At 41.9% G+C, this 17,650-nt stretch overlaps 1 protein-coding gene across 3 annotated transcripts; it reads right to left on the minus strand.

Annotated features, from left to right (window-relative positions):
- Positions 1-1,107: 1,107 nt before the first annotated feature.
- Positions 1,108-16,518, minus strand: CCT8 (chaperonin containing TCP1 subunit 8). 3 transcript variants are annotated; one of them, XM_032448594.1, is made up of 16 exons: positions 16,375-16,518; positions 10,439-10,529; positions 9,586-9,665; positions 8,559-8,708; positions 7,825-8,005; positions 7,140-7,201; positions 6,233-6,370; positions 5,681-5,859; positions 4,799-4,865; positions 4,631-4,718; positions 4,407-4,522; positions 3,543-3,614; positions 3,191-3,355; positions 2,701-2,820; positions 1,979-2,076; positions 1,108-1,353 (listed from the first exon to the last, which is right to left on the minus strand). In XM_032448594.1, the coding sequence occupies exons 1-15, from the start codon at positions 16,378-16,380 to the stop codon at positions 1,984-1,986; spliced, it is 1,608 nt and encodes a 535-aa protein (XP_032304485.1). In that variant the 5' UTR covers positions 16,381-16,518; the 3' UTR covers positions 1,108-1,353; positions 1,979-1,983. The 3 variants fall into 3 exon arrangements, with proteins under 3 accessions (XP_032304485.1, XP_015736432.1, XP_015736442.1); XM_015880946.1 differs by lacking the exon at positions 16,375-16,518 and adding an exon at positions 12,146-12,279; XM_015880956.1 differs by lacking the exons at positions 1,979-2,076; positions 16,375-16,518 and adding an exon at positions 12,146-12,279.
- Between the last annotated feature and the right edge of the window lie 1,132 nt (positions 16,519-17,650).

A 17,650-nucleotide genomic window follows, 5' to 3' on the forward strand; every position in this document is an offset into this window, starting at 1 on the left:
TCTGCACTGGCTGTCTTTGTGGTGTTGGTTTATTTCCAGCAATGCCCTCAATTTGCCAACTCTCTAGGAAGTGCGAGCACCTTACTGCAGCATATTGACAAGGCTGTGATCACAGCTTTTAGTACAAGCATTTTTGTTCAGGAGGATTAAGAAAGCTTGTCCTTCTCCTCAGGCTTGGCTTTGCAGTGGTTCACATACACAAAGTCTTGGCTCCTTGTGCTAGAGCAGCAGCTGTTTACATTCAGTGCATTTTTCACAACACCCTTACTAAGAAAATGAGTGCTCTCATGTGTTCTTGTTACCCTTGAAGTCATCAGCAGTAGCACTTGTGCAGCTGATGAAATCAGTATGCCAGTCCTTCCAAAAACTTGCTGAGTTTTTCAGCCATGCCAGCTACCAACTGTAAGGCAAGCTCTGGTCTAGCTGCTGTATGGCAACCTTATTTAGGCATGCAGTAGTTCCAGACTTGATTTAGCTGTCCACTCCCTTCTGGCTGTGAAGGAGTATAGACAAGAGTAATAAAAAAAAAATAAATTATTGAAGTGGCTTGAATTTCAAGGGACTTTAAGGCACATAAATATTATTGACTTTCCCCAAGGAAACTTAACACAGGACTTCAAATTTTACATGCATGTGAAAAATTTCTAGCGCTGTGCATCTACATGCTTGATAACTTCTCAGCTAACCTCTTCATTTGTCAAGCCATTAGAATGAGATGTGTTTCACCACTGTCTGGCTGACACTTGGAGCACACAGAGCCTCTGAATGCGTGAGGATGAAAGAGACACATGTAATGACATGAAGCATAGCTACAGACTACCTCATGACTGCTGTATTTAATTATTTCAAAACTCAGTTAACTTTTACACAGGCAGAGGGGTAAGGACTGTAATGAGGTGCAAAGGTTACGGACTGTGCTTTCAGTTGTGCTCCTTATAGCAGACTTACAGCCAGCCTCACTTAGCTCCTGTGTACTGGGCTCAGCTGCAGGGGCAGGGGGATGGCTCAGCTCCTGGACAAGGGAAGGCTATGGCTGCCCCCTGCCTGACACAGGGGCCTGCCCAGCAGGGAAGAACTGTATCACAGTAATTCCAAATAAAATCCCAGTTAACAGTTTAGTAGTAGTAAGTTTATTGAAGTGTTCGGTCAAAGTTCTGCACTTTACTGGATACAGTTCATAACTTAAAGGCAAGAGACCAAAACGTCGTGACAGGTTCCAACTGGAATATTACAAAACTCACATAATCGTGTAACTAAGAAGTACAGTTAAAGCGTTCAATCATTTTGGTCTTCATCCCAGTCTTTCTTTCCTGATGGAGGTTTAGGACCACCAGCTGGTTTCGCCATTATGATCTTGAAGGCAATGGGAAAGTAGAAAGAAAAAAAAAGTTAGACTGACTTTTCTCCCCCCTCTAATTTATAGCCTTGTGATGCTGACTGAAAACAGTTCCTAGGCTATGCAGTTTCCCTGCTCTGAGCTTAAACTCACAATCACTATTCATCCTATTGAAACTCGTATTTTTTCTTGAATATAGGCAGAAGCTGAGCCCTCACATACAAAATGCATTTACCTTAGTTTTGCATGCAAAATAAGTTAGTCTAATAGAACATGAGTGTTTAAATTAAGCAGTGACTGCTTTACTGGTTGCACACAACACAGAGCAAAATCATTAGAGCTATTGTTCTGAACTCCAGCCAAGATACACCCTTTAAAGCACAAGTTCCACTAGCATTGCTTTGTTAGAGGCTTATTTTCTGCACTTGTTCCAGTGGCAGGTAAACCTAGAACTATACTCATAGTCTCTTCAATGAAAGTTTAGTTTGAACAATAGACTCCTTTCACTATGGCACAAATAAGAAATCAGCACACATAAGACAGCAGTGTGACATGCCCTCAAGAACAAAGCAGATCCGCCACGTGATTGTCAGTATGTTCTCGCATGCTCTCACACACTGAGACTTCTCTGACAGAGCTTACTCATACTACTTTTCAGGCTCATCTCTCCAGTCATCCTTATCCCAATGTCCTTGTTGTTTAGGGACTTTTGGACCGCCTGCTGTTTTTGCCATAATAATCTACAGAAATTTCACATGCAAATATGTTTTTGCTAGAATTCCATACAGAAATAAGCATTTTTTTATTACCATTAAGATCACTAACATTTTCCTAAGATGAGATTTTAATGTAAAAATAGTACATGGGAAAAAGTTTCTTGTGATAATCCTTGTTCCTATAGAAGGTTTCTTTCTAGGTGTGAGTATCAGTTGCCAAATGTTAAAGTAACATGAAACAGCACTTGTTTGGTAGCTGAAAAACCTCCACTCATATCCCAAACCATGAGCTCCTGAAGAAACAAATTCCTCATTTTTGAGAGTAAGTTTAAATAAACCAAGTTTTCCAACATCAGATCAGGGTGATGGAGCACTGGAACAGGCTGCCCAGGGAGGTGGTGGAGTCTCCTTCTCTGGAGATATTCAAGACCCGCCTGGACGCCTACCTGTGTGACGTGGTGTAGGGAGCCTGCTTTGGCAGGGGGGTTGGACTCGATGATCTCTAGAGGTCCCTTCCAACCCCTACAATTCTGTGATTCTGTGAACTGTACGCCTTGTAATTCCAGAACACTCTCATACTTTTAGTGTTCTGAACACTGAGTTATAGCAGAGGTTTCAGTTTAGCACACAAAGTATTTTTAAGCTTACCTGATCGACCCGTAGGACAGTAACTGCAGCATTTGTTGCCAGCTTGATACCCCAGGATTTTCCCAGGTATGTGTCTAAGATGCCAGCTTCTAACATATCCTTCACAGCAGCAGCTTCAGCCTTTCAAATAGAAGGAAGAACTTCTTAAGTTTTTACAGGCTGCTACCTGATAAGTTATTAAGTTTTCAAGGTTACCATTTTCTTCCCTTCTCTCTTCAGAAAACCCATTACAGGAGGACAAATAATCACTAAAGATCTATGATAGTATCTCATTTTACCTCCTACAGGAGGCTACTGTGTTACATCCAGTTTAATAGCCTGATAAATAAAAAACCCCGTTAGTTTTAGAATTCTAAATTCTCTTCTAGAATGTGCAATACTGAGCTTCAAAGATTTAAATTCATCTATAAATATGTAGTACTACCAGTGGAAGTACTTTTAAATATAACCTAGTATTGCTGAGCAGTAAGTAATGTGAGAAACTACTTACCTCGATATCAAATCCAACGTTTTTGTTGCCTTCCTGATGCACAGCATAAAGTTTGGAGATGACTTCATTTGCCTTTACTCCAGAATTTTCTGCCAATGCTCGAGGAATGGCTTCAAATGCTTCAGCAAACTTCTTGATGGCATATTGGTCAAGCCCAGGACAAGTCTAAAGTGAACGCCATGCAGGCATTTTAAACAACAGTAATATAGGGAGGTACTTTCTACACATTTTTCTACCGATTTACATGTAGGTACATGTAAATAAGTATTTTTTTTTAATAGCATGTGTATATATATATATATATATATATATATATATAAGAAAAAGAAAATTAAACTAACAACAGGCATACCTCTCCATAAGATGTGATTTGCTTGGCTAATTCGATCTCTGTTGCACCACCTCCAGGAACAAGACGTTTGTCCTGTGAACAGACCATACCAAAGCAGAAAGCGTCACATTCATCTCTTAGCTTCTAGGATTTTAGTTTTTAGGAGACATTTACCAGATTTTAATCATTCCATCCAAATATCCTTCAAGAAAGATATTAATGCAGGTTTTTTTGTTCTCCTCATAGAAATCATTTCAATTACTCATAAGCTGAGGGTTGAATTCCCGTCTCCTTCTCCCACCTTTTCCATTAACTGTTAAGTATTTGGGAAACAATATGCATAGAACTAGTTTTCTCAAACTAAGTTCAATATGTCAAGAGGTATCACAACAGTTTTGTTTGAAGAAAAAAAAACCTCAAGAATTTAATAAACCCTTTGGCATTCATTCACTATCCCTCCATCTTCTAAACAGACAAGTTATCAACCTAAGTTGTATCTACAGCCAGCCATAAACGTACTGTTTATGGGTGTTTCCATGGTCAGTATCCATATTCATGAATGCAGGACATTAAGTGTCCAAACTTTTACTCTTTTTGCATGCCATCTTCCAAATACATTTTCAAACATTTCCTTTTTCCTCCAAAAAGAAAATAATTTACTCCACAAGGACTGAAAAAGTGAATTCAGTACCAACTAAGTGCTTTTAAATACATCAAATTTGTGAGTACACTGGCAGCAGTCTTCTCTATACATCGTTTTCAACCTATCAAAAATGCTCCTGAATTGACAATGGAAGGGGCAATTAATGCCTTTATGACAAATTAAGCCCAAAGCAAACAGATCCATAGCTCAGTTTTAATAACTGAGACATTCTGGGTACTTACCCTTGTGAGCACTTTGAAAGTATTTACACCATCATCCACTGCTCTCTCAATATCATCCATGAGATTGTCTGTAGATCCACGAATGAGTATAGTAGAAATAGCACCATCCTCCTTTTCTGTTAAGAGAGATATGCTTATTGCTGAACTAAGTTTTCAGTTCTGAACACATATGAGTACCATCCTTATGGAGCAGCAGAATTAGAATTCCTATAGAACATACATACCATGCTTAAACACAACAACTTGCGTATCTCCAACCTCTGATAAATACACACTATTGCAGTGACCCATTTCTTCTAGAGTAGGAGGGGTCTGGAAAGAAAAACAACAGTCAGGAAATGAACGTACTCAACAGTGCTATGCTACCTGCTTCTTATATGAACATTCCATACCAGTCTGGGTAGGGCTGTCGCACCAACAGTTTTGCACAGTCTTCTCAGATCCCATTTTGAGTTCAGCCTTTCAAAAACAAAAGTGGTCTTGTTATTTACAACTTCCCAGAACAAATGACTTTTTAATAGTTTGAAAACAAGTAATCCAAATACTTGGCAATTACTAATCTGCTACTGTATAATACTTAAACTGATTTGTACACCACCTCTGTAATAATCCCCTGTCATGCAATACCTGAAGGGAACCTACACCCATGAGGGGAATAAACTCTTCGAAAGGGCTGACAATAGCTGGACTAGGGGAAATGGTTTTAAGTTGAAAGAGGGAAGATTTAGGTTGGCTGTTAGGGGAACGTTCTTCACTAGGAGAGTGGTGAGGCCCTGGAACAGGCTGCCCAGGGAGGTTGTGGACGCCCCGTCCTTGGAGGTGTTCAAGACCAGGTTGGATGGGGCCCTGGGCAACCTGATGTAGTAAATGTGTATGTATGTATGAATTATTCTTCCATTCATCCATGTAAGAGTGATGCACAAAGATGCATCTCATCACTGATGAGGTTTCACATGACAACTGACCAGGAAGAGCCCTCATGGTAGTAACACACATTTGTGGACATGTCTCTAAAGAAAAAAATCAATTGATTTGTAAAATCTCATAGGACAGAGTAACTGTACCATATACACTAATTAGTACCCAGTTAGTTACTACGCAGAGGTCAAGAAACATAAGCTAGGAAACCACCTGTCTGCATCTCAGGTTTTTACCTACTAGAAAAACTGCCTGCAGTACTTTGTATTGTAGGTTATTTGAGAGGCAAGAGACAATATGCCAAGTGCTTTCCATAAATCTGGTGAAGCAAATGTCTTATATCTACTAGCACTTACCTGACTATCATAAGATTGTATTTGTTGGCATAATGAAGTGCCATGTCTGCCACCTTGCCACCTGTTACAACTACATTTGCACCACTATCAGCAATAGCTTTGACTTGCAAATCCATTAGGTTTTCTTCTCCCTTGCTGAAATTCATCAGCTCTTCAGCATTCTTTATAAGCACAGTGCCCTAGTAAAACACATACACACATCAATTCAGTGTCAACTAAAAACCTCTCAAAGTTTTAGACAAATTACTGGCTCCCAATCTATCCATAAACCTCAGTTCTGCATGTTGTGTCACAATGAAGCTTTCCAGGCAAAATGGGTAAAAACAAAACAAAAAAAGCCCACAAGACCCACCCACACCATCAAAAACCCTACAAAGCAAAATTAGGTTCAGAAGTTTTCTACAAACTTTTTTAGACTAATGAACTCAGTCTTAACAAATATATCTTAATCACCAAGTGTCAAAAATATTTATAGATAAGTCTAAAAATAAGAGGCTAAGAGCCACAAATAAGTATATACAGATACATAATTTATTTTGAGCTTCTACATACCTTAGTTTCAGTTATCATACCATCAAAAGGGCAGGAATACACAGCTATTTTTGCATCTTTGACAGAAGTAACATCTCCTTCAGTTTCCTTTTTAAAAACCATGCCATGTAGAACTGATGAAGCAGAGACACCGGCACCCTGGTAGAAGAGATGGAACAGAAGTCACATCACTCATCATTTCACTTACTGTCAGAAAGCTGCACTACACCTTCCAAAAGCAGTCTCTCCATCTACTTGAACTTACCAATCCCCACTGACACACAAACAGAAGGTAAGACTTAAGGAGAAAAATAGAAAAGGGAAAATCTTTGCTTCAATTCTATCATGGCCTAAAGACCCACTTAGCAAAAACATTAAGATTATACTACTACGTCTCTGCCAGTGTGCACCTCAGCCTACCCATGTGAATTCAGTGAAGGTTCAGACTGGATATTCATCACAGAATCACATTAAGAACATTAAGAACAATCTCTTGTCAGTAAGAGCGGTGCTGCAGTGGCACAGGCTGCCCAGGGAGGTGGTGCAGTCACTGTCCCTGGAGGTGTTCAAGAGCCGTGTGGATGTGGCACTGAGGGACGTGGGCAGTGGGCATGGTGGAGGTGGGCTGATGGTTGAACTGGGTGATCTTAGCTGTCTTTTTCCAACCTTAACAATTCTATGTTTCTACTACAAAGCAGCAGTGCCTGTAGATGATTAAAATCTAACTTAATGCAAATTTCAACAACTTCTATTTCTGAAATCAGCTACCGGGCCATAAACAAGGAATGTGTAGACCAATTTCCAAAGCTTATCATACGTACTACAGCACAAGAGAGATTAGAACAGAAGCGGCACTTTCAGAAGGTCTAAAAATTACGTCCTTTCCTTAAACTGTAAAATGCTTACAGTAAAACTATACTCAACTTACCACAATCTTGCACACTCTGATATTATCAACGTTGAAATGACCAGAATCAGGAAGAATAGAAACTGGTTAAAAGAAGAAAAGAATATATTAGTGTTGCTTAATGATTAAGATTATGACACCATAAATAAAACAAACATAGAGATTTTCTTCAAGTACTAGAATTCCATGGTTTGAACTGCCTAATTAATTTAAGGAAATTACATTTCCTGCTTTAAATTCTTTTTAAAATGTAGCAGTAATCAGAAAGCAACGTTACTTCAACTGAGCAGCCTGAATGAGGTCCAAATATCCATTTAGAAACTTATGTTTGAATGAAGCCTGACCCAGGGTATTTTTAGAAAGCACTTAAACTACATGTTTTACTTTGAAGTCTAAAAGGAGAAACCAACAGCTCAATACAACTGCAGTCTTGCTATCATTGTTCTGTGGCTGAGAGTAGAAACAGATTTTCTGAAGTGTAATGTATCCCGTTTAATGTCAAAAAAGGCTACAAAAGACGGATAAAAAGGCAGAAGTAGTAAGCAAATCACAGGGCTTTTCCAAGCCACAGTGCCAATAAAGAGTTCAACATGAGAAACCTTATACTAATCTCAGAGGCTACTGTATTTCATTAAATTAACCTAACAAACTAAACAAGCCATGAAGAATCACAAGCAAACACATTCAGTTTCTCTTATGAACTTACCACAGGCCTGAGCAATAAGCTTTGACAAAAAGCCTTCGTTGCCATACTGTTTGCTCATCACTGAAGTATGCAACAGAGATGCCACTTCATCAACATCTCTAAGGTTCTTTGCAGAACAGCACACCAAATCCGGAAGAATTTCTAGAGCTTTCTTGCATGCTTTTTCATATCCTTCAATCACCTGTGCAACAACAGCAAATATTTACTACTTTACCTTATTATGCATTCACACTGCCTATGTTTCCTTTTAAAAGTTCACTAAAATATACAGATGAAAATGCTTACCAGGGAAACAAGCAATCACAAACAGCAATCACAAAAGGCTTCTAACTAAAAATTAATTCAGGTAAGTACATTGTTCTATGTTCACACACTATGACTTGACAATAACACGACACGGGGAAATGGTTTTAAGTTAAAAGAGGGAAGATTTAGGTTGGATGTTAGGGGGAAGTTCTTCACTAGGAGAGTCGTTAGGCCCTGGAACAGGCTGCCCAGGGAGGTTGTGGATGCCCCGTCCTTGGAGGTGTTCAAGGCCAGGTTGGACGGGGCCCTGGGCAACCTGATCTAGTAAAGGTGTATGTTTGGTGGCCCTGCCAGGCAGGGGGGTTGGAACTACATGATCCTTGAGGTCCCTTCCAACCCGGGTCACTCTGTGATTCTGTGACTCAAAAACACTGACGAGCTGCAATCTGAACTCAGGATATATGAACTGTATTAACAATGTAACTTGCCTCTGAGACTGATAATCCCATCCTCAGAAGGTCTTCCGCTAACTCCAGAAGGACTCCAGCAAAAACAAGGACAAAGTTTGTTCCATCTCCAACTTCTTGTTCTTGCATGTGCGAAGCCATCACAAGCATTTTTGCAGCAGGATGCTGGACCTTTAAAAGAAGGTACATGTCATTGTCACTGACACCAGTAACTATACAGGTTTGAAGGAACTATTCTACAGTTGACAAAATTGACTATTTATTGCTAATTATTCTAGAACAAAATTAAGAGTAGAACTCAGTAAGGTATCATTTCTATCACACATTTGATAGCAAAAAGTCATATGTCAGCCTCCCCAAAGTCTTTTCTTTTACTTTGCCCACTTCACTTAGAAGTGGGTGCTGGTAGATCTCCAACTTCATAAATCCACTTATCATATTCCAAGCAAACAGAACGACATTGCAACCATCAACACCATGAGATTAACACAACAGCTATTTCATTCAGAGTTTTCCAAACACCTTATTGTCTACACATACTCTTTTCTAAATCTACAATGGTCTGGGAGGAAAAATAGTAGTCATTTATTACCATCTTCTGCAACTGCTTGATGCTGCTTTACAGAAGAGTAACTCATGCTGGGTATAACTCCTCATGCTGGGGATAGCCCATTACTTTACTCAAATCCAATGACAAATGTAAACACAAAATGGCATATATAATCTGGGAGGGTGACATAAAATTCCTATCAGTGTTCAGATCCATAGTGGCCCACGCTAACAAGAACGCTGGGTTACGACCATGACGCAAAGCTGTACTGAGGAGGTTCAGACTGAACATCAGGAGGAAATTTACTATGTGGGTCACACACTGTAACAGGCTTCCTGCACAGGTGGCTGATGCCCCTTGGCTTTTGGTGTTCCAAGACACATTTAGATAGTGTCCCCAGCAACATGATCTAATTTTTGTTCAGTCCCGAAGTGGTCAAGCAGTTGGACTCTCATCTCTGAAGGTCTCTTCCAACTGACCCACTCTAAGAGAACTCACCTCCAACTCTCTCAAGATAGTAGCAGCATCATTGGTAACAAAAAGCTTCTCAAGATGGTTGATAACCATTTTGTTCATTCCTAGTGGGAAAAAAAGTATTTATTAGGCAACTGTTGCACTGTACAGATATATTGTTTCCATAGCTTTCTAGTTCACCTGACACATTAAAACACGAGCCCTATTTATAACTTCAGATGCATGTACTTTTGTGAATAACACTTGGGAATGCATTACATTATCAAGAATTCATTATTTCTGAACAAGGAGTTTTCAGAAACATTGGTGCATAATTTAATTGGCACCGGAGAACACTGTTGTCGTTGTGTATCTATCAGAATACAGTGTATCTATCAGAATACAGTACGGTTACATTAATCTTGACTATCTACCGAGTTACCATCTTTCCTCTAAGTTCTGCAGGTCTTCCATACAGCAATCAGACAGCAAAGAGGACAAAGTAACTGAAGCAAAACAGGCACAAAAACCCCAGCAAAAGAAGGTACATACTGCATAGCTTCAGAACTAACCAGACACAACAACTTTATCTGGAGTCCTACAGCAAGTCCAATATGTTTTCTCAAGACACAATTAATTGCCTCTTTGTCAAGGCAAGATTAGCCTTCAGACGCACCATTCTGATCAAAATAACTACAGCAGCTTCAGTGTGGCACAGTGGTAGGAATGCCGCTTTGTAACACCGGAGGGCCCAGCTTTGAATCCCCCTGTGGCACAAGTGGTAGAAGTGCTGCTCTGCTACACATGGGCTCAAATCCCAGGGGTTGGACTCGATGATCTCTAAGGTCCCTTCCAACCCGCACGAGACTGTGATACTATGATACTATGATTTACTTACCATTGGGTCCATAAGCTGTACGGGTGGTTTGAGCAAGTTCTTTGCATGCCTGGATGTTCCTGTAGACAGCTTCCTCTAGTCCCGAGTAATGCTAAAAACAAATGAGACAAAACTGCTCAGAACTAGTCACTTCTCAAAGAGGCACTAATAATAATCATAGAATCATTTGAATTGGAAGGAAACTTTAAAGGCCACCTGATCCAACTCCCCTGCAATACGCAGGGTCATGCACAGCTCCATCAGGTGCCTTTTACCCCATCCAGCCTTTTACCATCTCCAAGGACGGAGCATCTACCAGCTCTCTGGGCAACGTCTTCCAGTGCTTCACCACCCTTATGGTAAAAAATCTCTTCATTACATCCAATCTAAGTCTCTCTTTCAGTTCAAAACCATTTCCCCATCTCCTCTTTTCTTATAGCCCCCCTTCATACGCCAAAAGACTACTAAAATATTAATGGCATACCAAATGCAGCTAGAAAATAACCAAGAGCAGCCTGGAGAAAGAAGGTAGGACTGGGGACATGCAACAGAGTTTTGCTTTTTTACCTATAACTCCACATCACAGAGTCATGTAACTCAGTTTCACATTGAAATGAGTGGCTTAAAAATTTAAAAGTAGTCAGTCTGTGTATTTTTTTAATTCAGTGACTTAATTTAACACGTTGGAGTGTGTATGCCCATGCACCAAGTAACATGGTTTAGTCATGAGTCTCAGGTCAGGTTCATGGCTGGTCTCGATGATCTTGAACATCTTTTTCAGTCTAAATGATTTTATGATTCAGGAAATATTGGTGTTTGAGAAGCTGATCAGCCTGGCTTCAAATGGAAATAATGGATCTCCTGAAAGGGCTTTACTTGTAAACCAGGTAAGCCATAGTCTATGCCTCCCAGAAGAGAGAAACATAGAATGGTTTGGATTGGAAGGGACCTTTAGGATCACCTAGTTCCAACCCCCTGCTATAGTAGGGACACCTCCCTCTGGACCAGGTTTCTCACAGCCCCATCCAGCCTGGCTCTGAATGCCTCCAGGCAGGGAGAATCCACCACTTCACTGGGCAACTTGTTCCAGTGTCTCAGCACCCTCACAGTAAAGAATTTCTTCCTAATATCTAGTCTAATCTACCGTCTTCCAGTTTAAAGTCATTCCCCCTCATCCTGTCAATACATGCCCTTATGAAAAAGCTCTCCCATAGGTCCCTTCAGGTTCTGGAAGGCCACCATAAGCATGCACCTCCCTAATAACTATTTATTCTCTACATGCAGAACAAGCACCTCAGAACACATCCTTCTCATTCAGTAGAACACAGCTCTTTCTATCATCGATCTTTGCTTTTAGAGTACCAGCATCTATGGCACTCTGTTCTCCCCCACCTCTGAAAGAAACCATTCCTTCTCTCCAAGGAAGCCTCCAAAAAAGAACAAAATTAGGGCTGAGCTGTTTATTTTCCATTGTATTAACCAGCAACAAGCAAAACTTCACTCCTTTCTTCCACCTACAATAAGCTGCTTTCTTTCTATTCCATCCTTCAGCAGCACTGGCACCCACAGGCCGAGGGGAGCAACCGAGAGCCCAGACCGCGTGGAGCGGCCGGGCCTTCCAGAACCTTCCCCGCCCATCATGCCCAAACGCCCCGCAGCCTCCTCGCAGCGGGAAGAGGGGAGGAAAGGAGGGAGCCCGGGAGGCGCTCACTACCCGGCCGCTCTCACCTTCGCTCCCTCCTTGAGCATCTGGGCAAAGCCCGGGGCCTTGGGGACGTGCAGCGCCATGGCTCCTCTCCGCTCCGGCCGCGCCTCAGGATGCTGGGACTGGCAGCACGCATGCGCGGGGAGCGAGGCGGACTCGCAGACACAACCAGCCGCTGACAGGGAGATCGAGCGCGCCGTACGGCTTCTCCACAGCGCGGTGATGGACGGCGCTTGGGCTGCGGCCTTAGAATATAAAAGATCTTTAAGATCATCGAGAGCGACCGTCTACCTAACTGACAAAGCCACTGTTAAACCACCGCATGGGGACTCTGCCTTACAGCCCTTCCCGTGGATAACTTTTTCCTGATATCCAGTCTGAACTTCCCCTGGTGCAACTGGAGGCTATTTCCTCGCTTGTCTCTTGGCACTCAAGAAAAGAGACCAACACTGTCTTCCTTACTGCAAGCTCCTTTCAGGCGGCTGTAGAGAGCTATGAGGCTTCCCTTCAGCCTCCACCTCTCCAGACAGAACAGCTTCAGTTCCCTCAGCTGTTCCTCTTAACTGTTTTTCTGCACCATCTTCATTTGTTTTCTCTGCATGCAGTTGAACAACTTGACACCCTTTCTGTAGGGAATGGCCCAAAACTGACAGCCATTAAAGGGCTGACAATAGCAGGACACGGGGAAATGGTTTTAAGTTAAAAGAGGGAAGATTTAGGTTGGATGTTAGGGGGAAGTTCTTCACTAGGAGAGTGGTTAGGCCCTGGAACAGGCTGCCCAGGGAGGTTGTGGATGCCCCGTCCTTGGAGGTGTTCAAGACCAGGTTGGACGGGGCCCTGGGCAACCTGATCTAGTAAATGTGTATGTTTGGTGGCCCTGCCAGGCAGGGGGGTTGGAACTACATGATCCTTGAGGTCCCTTCCAACCCGGGTCATTCTGTGATTCTGTGAAAACTAAGCACAGCACTCGAAGTGTCATCTTGCCATTGCTCACTATGGCCTTAGTCCTGCTGGCCACGCTATTTCTGATACAAGCTCGAATGCCATTGGCCCTCTTGGCCACCTGGGCACGCTGCTGGCTCGTGTTCATCTGGCTGCTAAAGAGCATTCCCCCATCCTTTTCTGCTGGTCAACCCCATTGCACGGAGTTGTTATGACACAGGTGTCAGACTTGACATTTAACCATGCAATTGGACATGGCCCATCAATCTAGCCCATCCAAATTCCTCTGCAGAGCATAGGAAGCAGATCAACAGTACTACCCAGACTTATAGAGGGGTTCACTTCATCCTCTCACCAGTATCACTGATAAAGATGTTAAACGAAACTGGCCCTAATACTGAGCCCTGGAGAACACTACCTGTGACCACTGCCAACTGGATTTAACTCCATTCACGACAACTCTTCAGGCCCAGCCAGCCAGCTAGTTCTTTACCTAATGAATAGTACACCCATGAAAGCCATGAGCAGACAGTTTCTCCAGGAGAAAGCTGTGGAAAACACATACCTTGAAAAAGAAGGGAAATAATATTGCTGAATTTAGGCCACACAGTCAATAAGCTTGTAGCCTAACAGGGACTGAGTTGCTTCACCTCTGCATCGTAAGTAGACCATCTACAGCTTAATGAAATCACTTGAGATGTGGTGTTTAAGCATCCTCAGTAGAACATTCTTCGTTTAGTTTTACCACCCTGTAATTCTTAAAATGTCATCAGTTTTAACTTATCATGACATTGTAATAAGGAGTGCTAATAGAAAATAAAAATAAGGCGCTCCATGAACCAACTTCAGAAGACTGTGTGAGCTTTTGCCAGAAGTCGTTAGAGGACTTATCATAGAATCATAAAATCATGAAGGTTGGCAAAGACCTCTAAGATCACCCAGTCCAACCATCAGCCCACCCCCACCATGCCCACTGCCCACATCCCTCAGTGCCACATCCACACGGCTCTTGAACACCTCCAGGGATAGTGACTGCAGCACCTCCCTGGGCAGCCTGTGCCACTGCATCACTGCTCTTGATGAGAAGAAATTGTTCCTAATATCCAACCTGAACCTTCCCTGGTGCAATTTAAAGCCAGTAGAGGGAACCAATTCTGCCCTATCTCTTGTGATCAAGGACTGTGGGCACTGCAAAAGGAACTGCTCATATTTGGCATATTGGGTGCAACTCCACTTAACTCTCTTCCTTTCCAGTGTATCTGCATCACAGTGAAGCTTAGGAAGAAGGAGATCCTGTCTATCCTACAGATGAGATTGCATTTTATAAAGTAACATATGTAATCTTTTCTTAGCCTTGGAGGAGATACTTCTAAGTCAATGCAGATGACTTTTCATAGTCAGAAGCATGAGGTCAGGGGTCTTAATAGTTGAGTGCTTCTACTTAGAGATATCCATTTTAGGGCACAGACTAAGAAGAGATCAAGTGATCAGACTGCTAAGCAGTAACTCACGGGATGACTTTCAGTTCTCTGTATGAGATATAAGAGGTTATCCTGCATGACCTTCAGACAAGTCTCTATTGATTCATCAACTCAAGATTTTTTTCACTTTTTTACTGTATGTTTTACATGTACTATGCTATCATCTGGACTTTCCTCATTATTGCAGGACTTACATGAGTACTCTTTATTTTAATTTTTTCTGTTTTATTTTATTTTACTTTTTTTCCAGATAGGAAACATAGTAGTTAAATGTTGAAATGCTTCCTGAAAATTCTGCAGTTTCCTGTGGCTGTTCCGTAGGGTCTGATCACTTTTCAGCACTACATCATTCAAGGTGGAGTGCCAAGCTGGATTTAAATTGTGATGCCCCAAACACTACTGATGTGTACTAAAAATATTTCTGAGCTTGTTAATATACGCTGTTGTTATTATCCTTGCTTGATTTTCACCAAGATAGACAATAGAAGATTCAATGCAATGGTATTTAAGGTGTTAAAGAAATGGGATTTTGCTAATTAAAACAGCTCTCAAAGTGACATCCATTGTAACTTTTCTAAAACAAGAAAGGCCAAATATTTATCTTTTCATAACGTCTGAACACCACTGTCTGATTGTTAAGGAATGACCTCTCCAAGGCACATGCTTTCTCACAAACTTGGTAAACGTTAGCTCAGAAATTAAGTTGGGTTATTACTGACTGACGGTGTAGAACAATACCTTGTGTATGGGAAACTGGTAATCACAACCTGAACCTCTGATTAATCAGCTGACGCAATTTTCAGGTCAGCTGTGGGAACACAGGTGAGGGTAATTCAGCTGTGCTCCTGGAAGGGGTGGAGTATGACTCCACCCCCTCTAGGCCTCATTTAAGGGCTGACCACCACTGAAGCAGCATCTCTTTGAGGCTGCTCCTTGATGGAGACTGCTTCAGCATTTTCTAGCAGTCTGAAGGCCTCTATTGGGTGAGTCTTTCCTTTAAATAACATTTTGGATACTTATTACCATCTCTCTTGTACCATTTTTGCATTATTGCCACTATACATCACTGTACACCTTGTGAGCAGTCATCCTACTAAGAAGGTGACATTCTCTGAGTCTTCAATCATTAAAATGCTGTTATTTAATTAGTCTCTCCTAATTTGCTCTCAGAAGACATCATTAGGATGAGCATTCTCAGCATATGCAGTATGAAAACATCAACCAGTCTGTTACCCATTTACAGCTAAGAATCTAGAGCTTGATTGCCACAGAAAAACTTTACCTTGATGCAAGAACTGTTGTTTCTACTCCCTTTTGAGAGAAGAAATACAAATTCAGCCTGAGATTTTGCCATTAAATAAAATAAAAATAAAAAAAAAATTAAAAAAAACTAAATAAAAGGACATAGCAACTAAAGAAGTTTATTATTCAAATGCATAGGGAAGGGAAAGAGTCAGTTGTTATCACCTTGCGCTTGAAAGACAGCAAGGTACAGGAACTAAGGCTTTTAATTTCTGATGGCAAACATGAGTATTAAAATTTCTGTCGATCAGTTCAAACCTAGAGCTAAGGCTGACTAAAATATGTTGTAAATGCATTGAAATAAATAGACTAATCATATCCTCGTTTATCTTCCTGCTCCACAGATCCAAACTTTTCCAAATTCACACTTTTACTACTCTGTAGTGCTACCTCTAAAGTATCTGCAATGGCAGAGGAAAAAGTTAGGGTCAGAACACCGCCATTCCCTCAATTAGTAAGGCTTACTTTAGCGGACCCGCTATTATCCCACCAGAATGCTGTGAGTTGGTGTGGAGCAACTGATGTACCTTCATAAGAGCAGCAGTTCCTCTTCCTCTACCCTAAATGCGGAAAGTGAGGGAGGTCTTAGGCAGTCACGTTGCAGTGGGGTAAATCCACATGCATTAATCTGAAGAATGAAGCCTTTCCTGCTTTCTGTCCCACAAACTCTGAAAGGCCCTTTCCTTCCCAGGGCTTCTACCTGAAACAGTTCTTCATTGGTTACAGTGCAGTTCTCATTTTGACCCCACCAAGTACTCTCAAACTGGTCACTTCCCATCAGTGCCTGAAGTTTCTCTGGAAAGCTGAGGGCTGTGAAGACAATGGTGTTGCCAGTGCTCTCCTCAGAAGAGGTATGAGGTGAACATTTTGTTTCCTGCTCATTGGTAAAATGCTGTGAGTCCTTTTCTTCTTCTGTCAGTGCTCTGGCAGCAGCCCAAGCTGTTCCTTGATCCTGAGGAGCATTAGGAGAAGGGCAGCCCGATGTCTCAGCCAGCTCCTCTAAATCCCAAACAGGAGGCTCCTGCTACAGATGGCTGACTTGCAGTATCTCCTGTCTCAGCCTGACCAACTTTTCAGTCATCTTTGCGAGGAGCCACTCTTTGCCCTACTAGTTGGCAAGCAAAATCCCATGGAGCTGTCGGGGTTTCTCTGGGAGATGTTCAGGTGTCACCATGGCACCCATGTGTCATCACAATGACATCTTCACATGGTGCCCAAGGCCTGGCTGGCGCAGCAACCAGAGCGGGCATTGCTGACCCACTCTTGTTGCTGGTCCTGCACAGAACCACGGATGTTGTCATTTGAGTCAAGGAGCAAACAAATCTGTGTCTGAAGAGGATAACTCGTCACCTAGACCTCGCTTCCCCTTCCCTGTGTTATCCTCCAATTGATCCCTTCTGGCCTCCTTGATGTCCCTCTGGTTCTCCAGACTGGGGTGGGCACCACTTTCCCAAGCAGTACTAACAGAATAGCGATCTTCTCCCAGTTGGTCGCCATTGCTTGCACACATTCTGTGTCTTCAACAGCACGGCTTCTGCAAGGTCACATCCTGCTCTTCAGGATCAAGTGCTTTACCTGTAGAGGATATTCCATGATTCTATGGATATATACATGAAATGTGGTTTGCGATATGATGGGATTTCAGCAAAAAAAGCAAAGTCAGCTCACGCAGGCCAGCAGGAATTGGATCATTGCATGGTGCACCTGGTTAAGTCAACTCTACTTGAGTAAGCAGCATGTGGTTTAAACCTTATTACTGTTCAACACTTCAGCTGTCCATTTCACTTCAGTCTAGGCATCTTT

Source organism: Coturnix japonica, chromosome 1 (assembly GCF_001577835.2).
Source record: "Coturnix japonica isolate 7356 chromosome 1, Coturnix japonica 2.1, whole genome shotgun sequence".
NCBI lineage: Eukaryota > Metazoa > Chordata > Aves > Galliformes > Phasianidae > Coturnix > Coturnix japonica.

Excerpts from the sequence above, each read along its gene's own strand:
- CCT8 (XM_015880946.1), bottom strand. The coding sequence starts at position 12,205 with ATGGCGCTGCACGTCCCCAAGGCCCCGGGCTTTGCCCAGATGCTCAAG. Across the intron at positions 2,821-3,190 it reads ACGTTGGATTTGATATCGAG|GCTGAAGCTGCTGCTGTGAA; the intron begins GTAAGTAGTTTC and ends TCTATTTGAAAG. Across the intron at positions 2,077-2,700 it reads CTGTCCTACGGGTCGATCAG|ATTATTATGGCAAAAACAGC; the intron begins GTAAGCTTAAAA and ends AAATTTCTGTAG.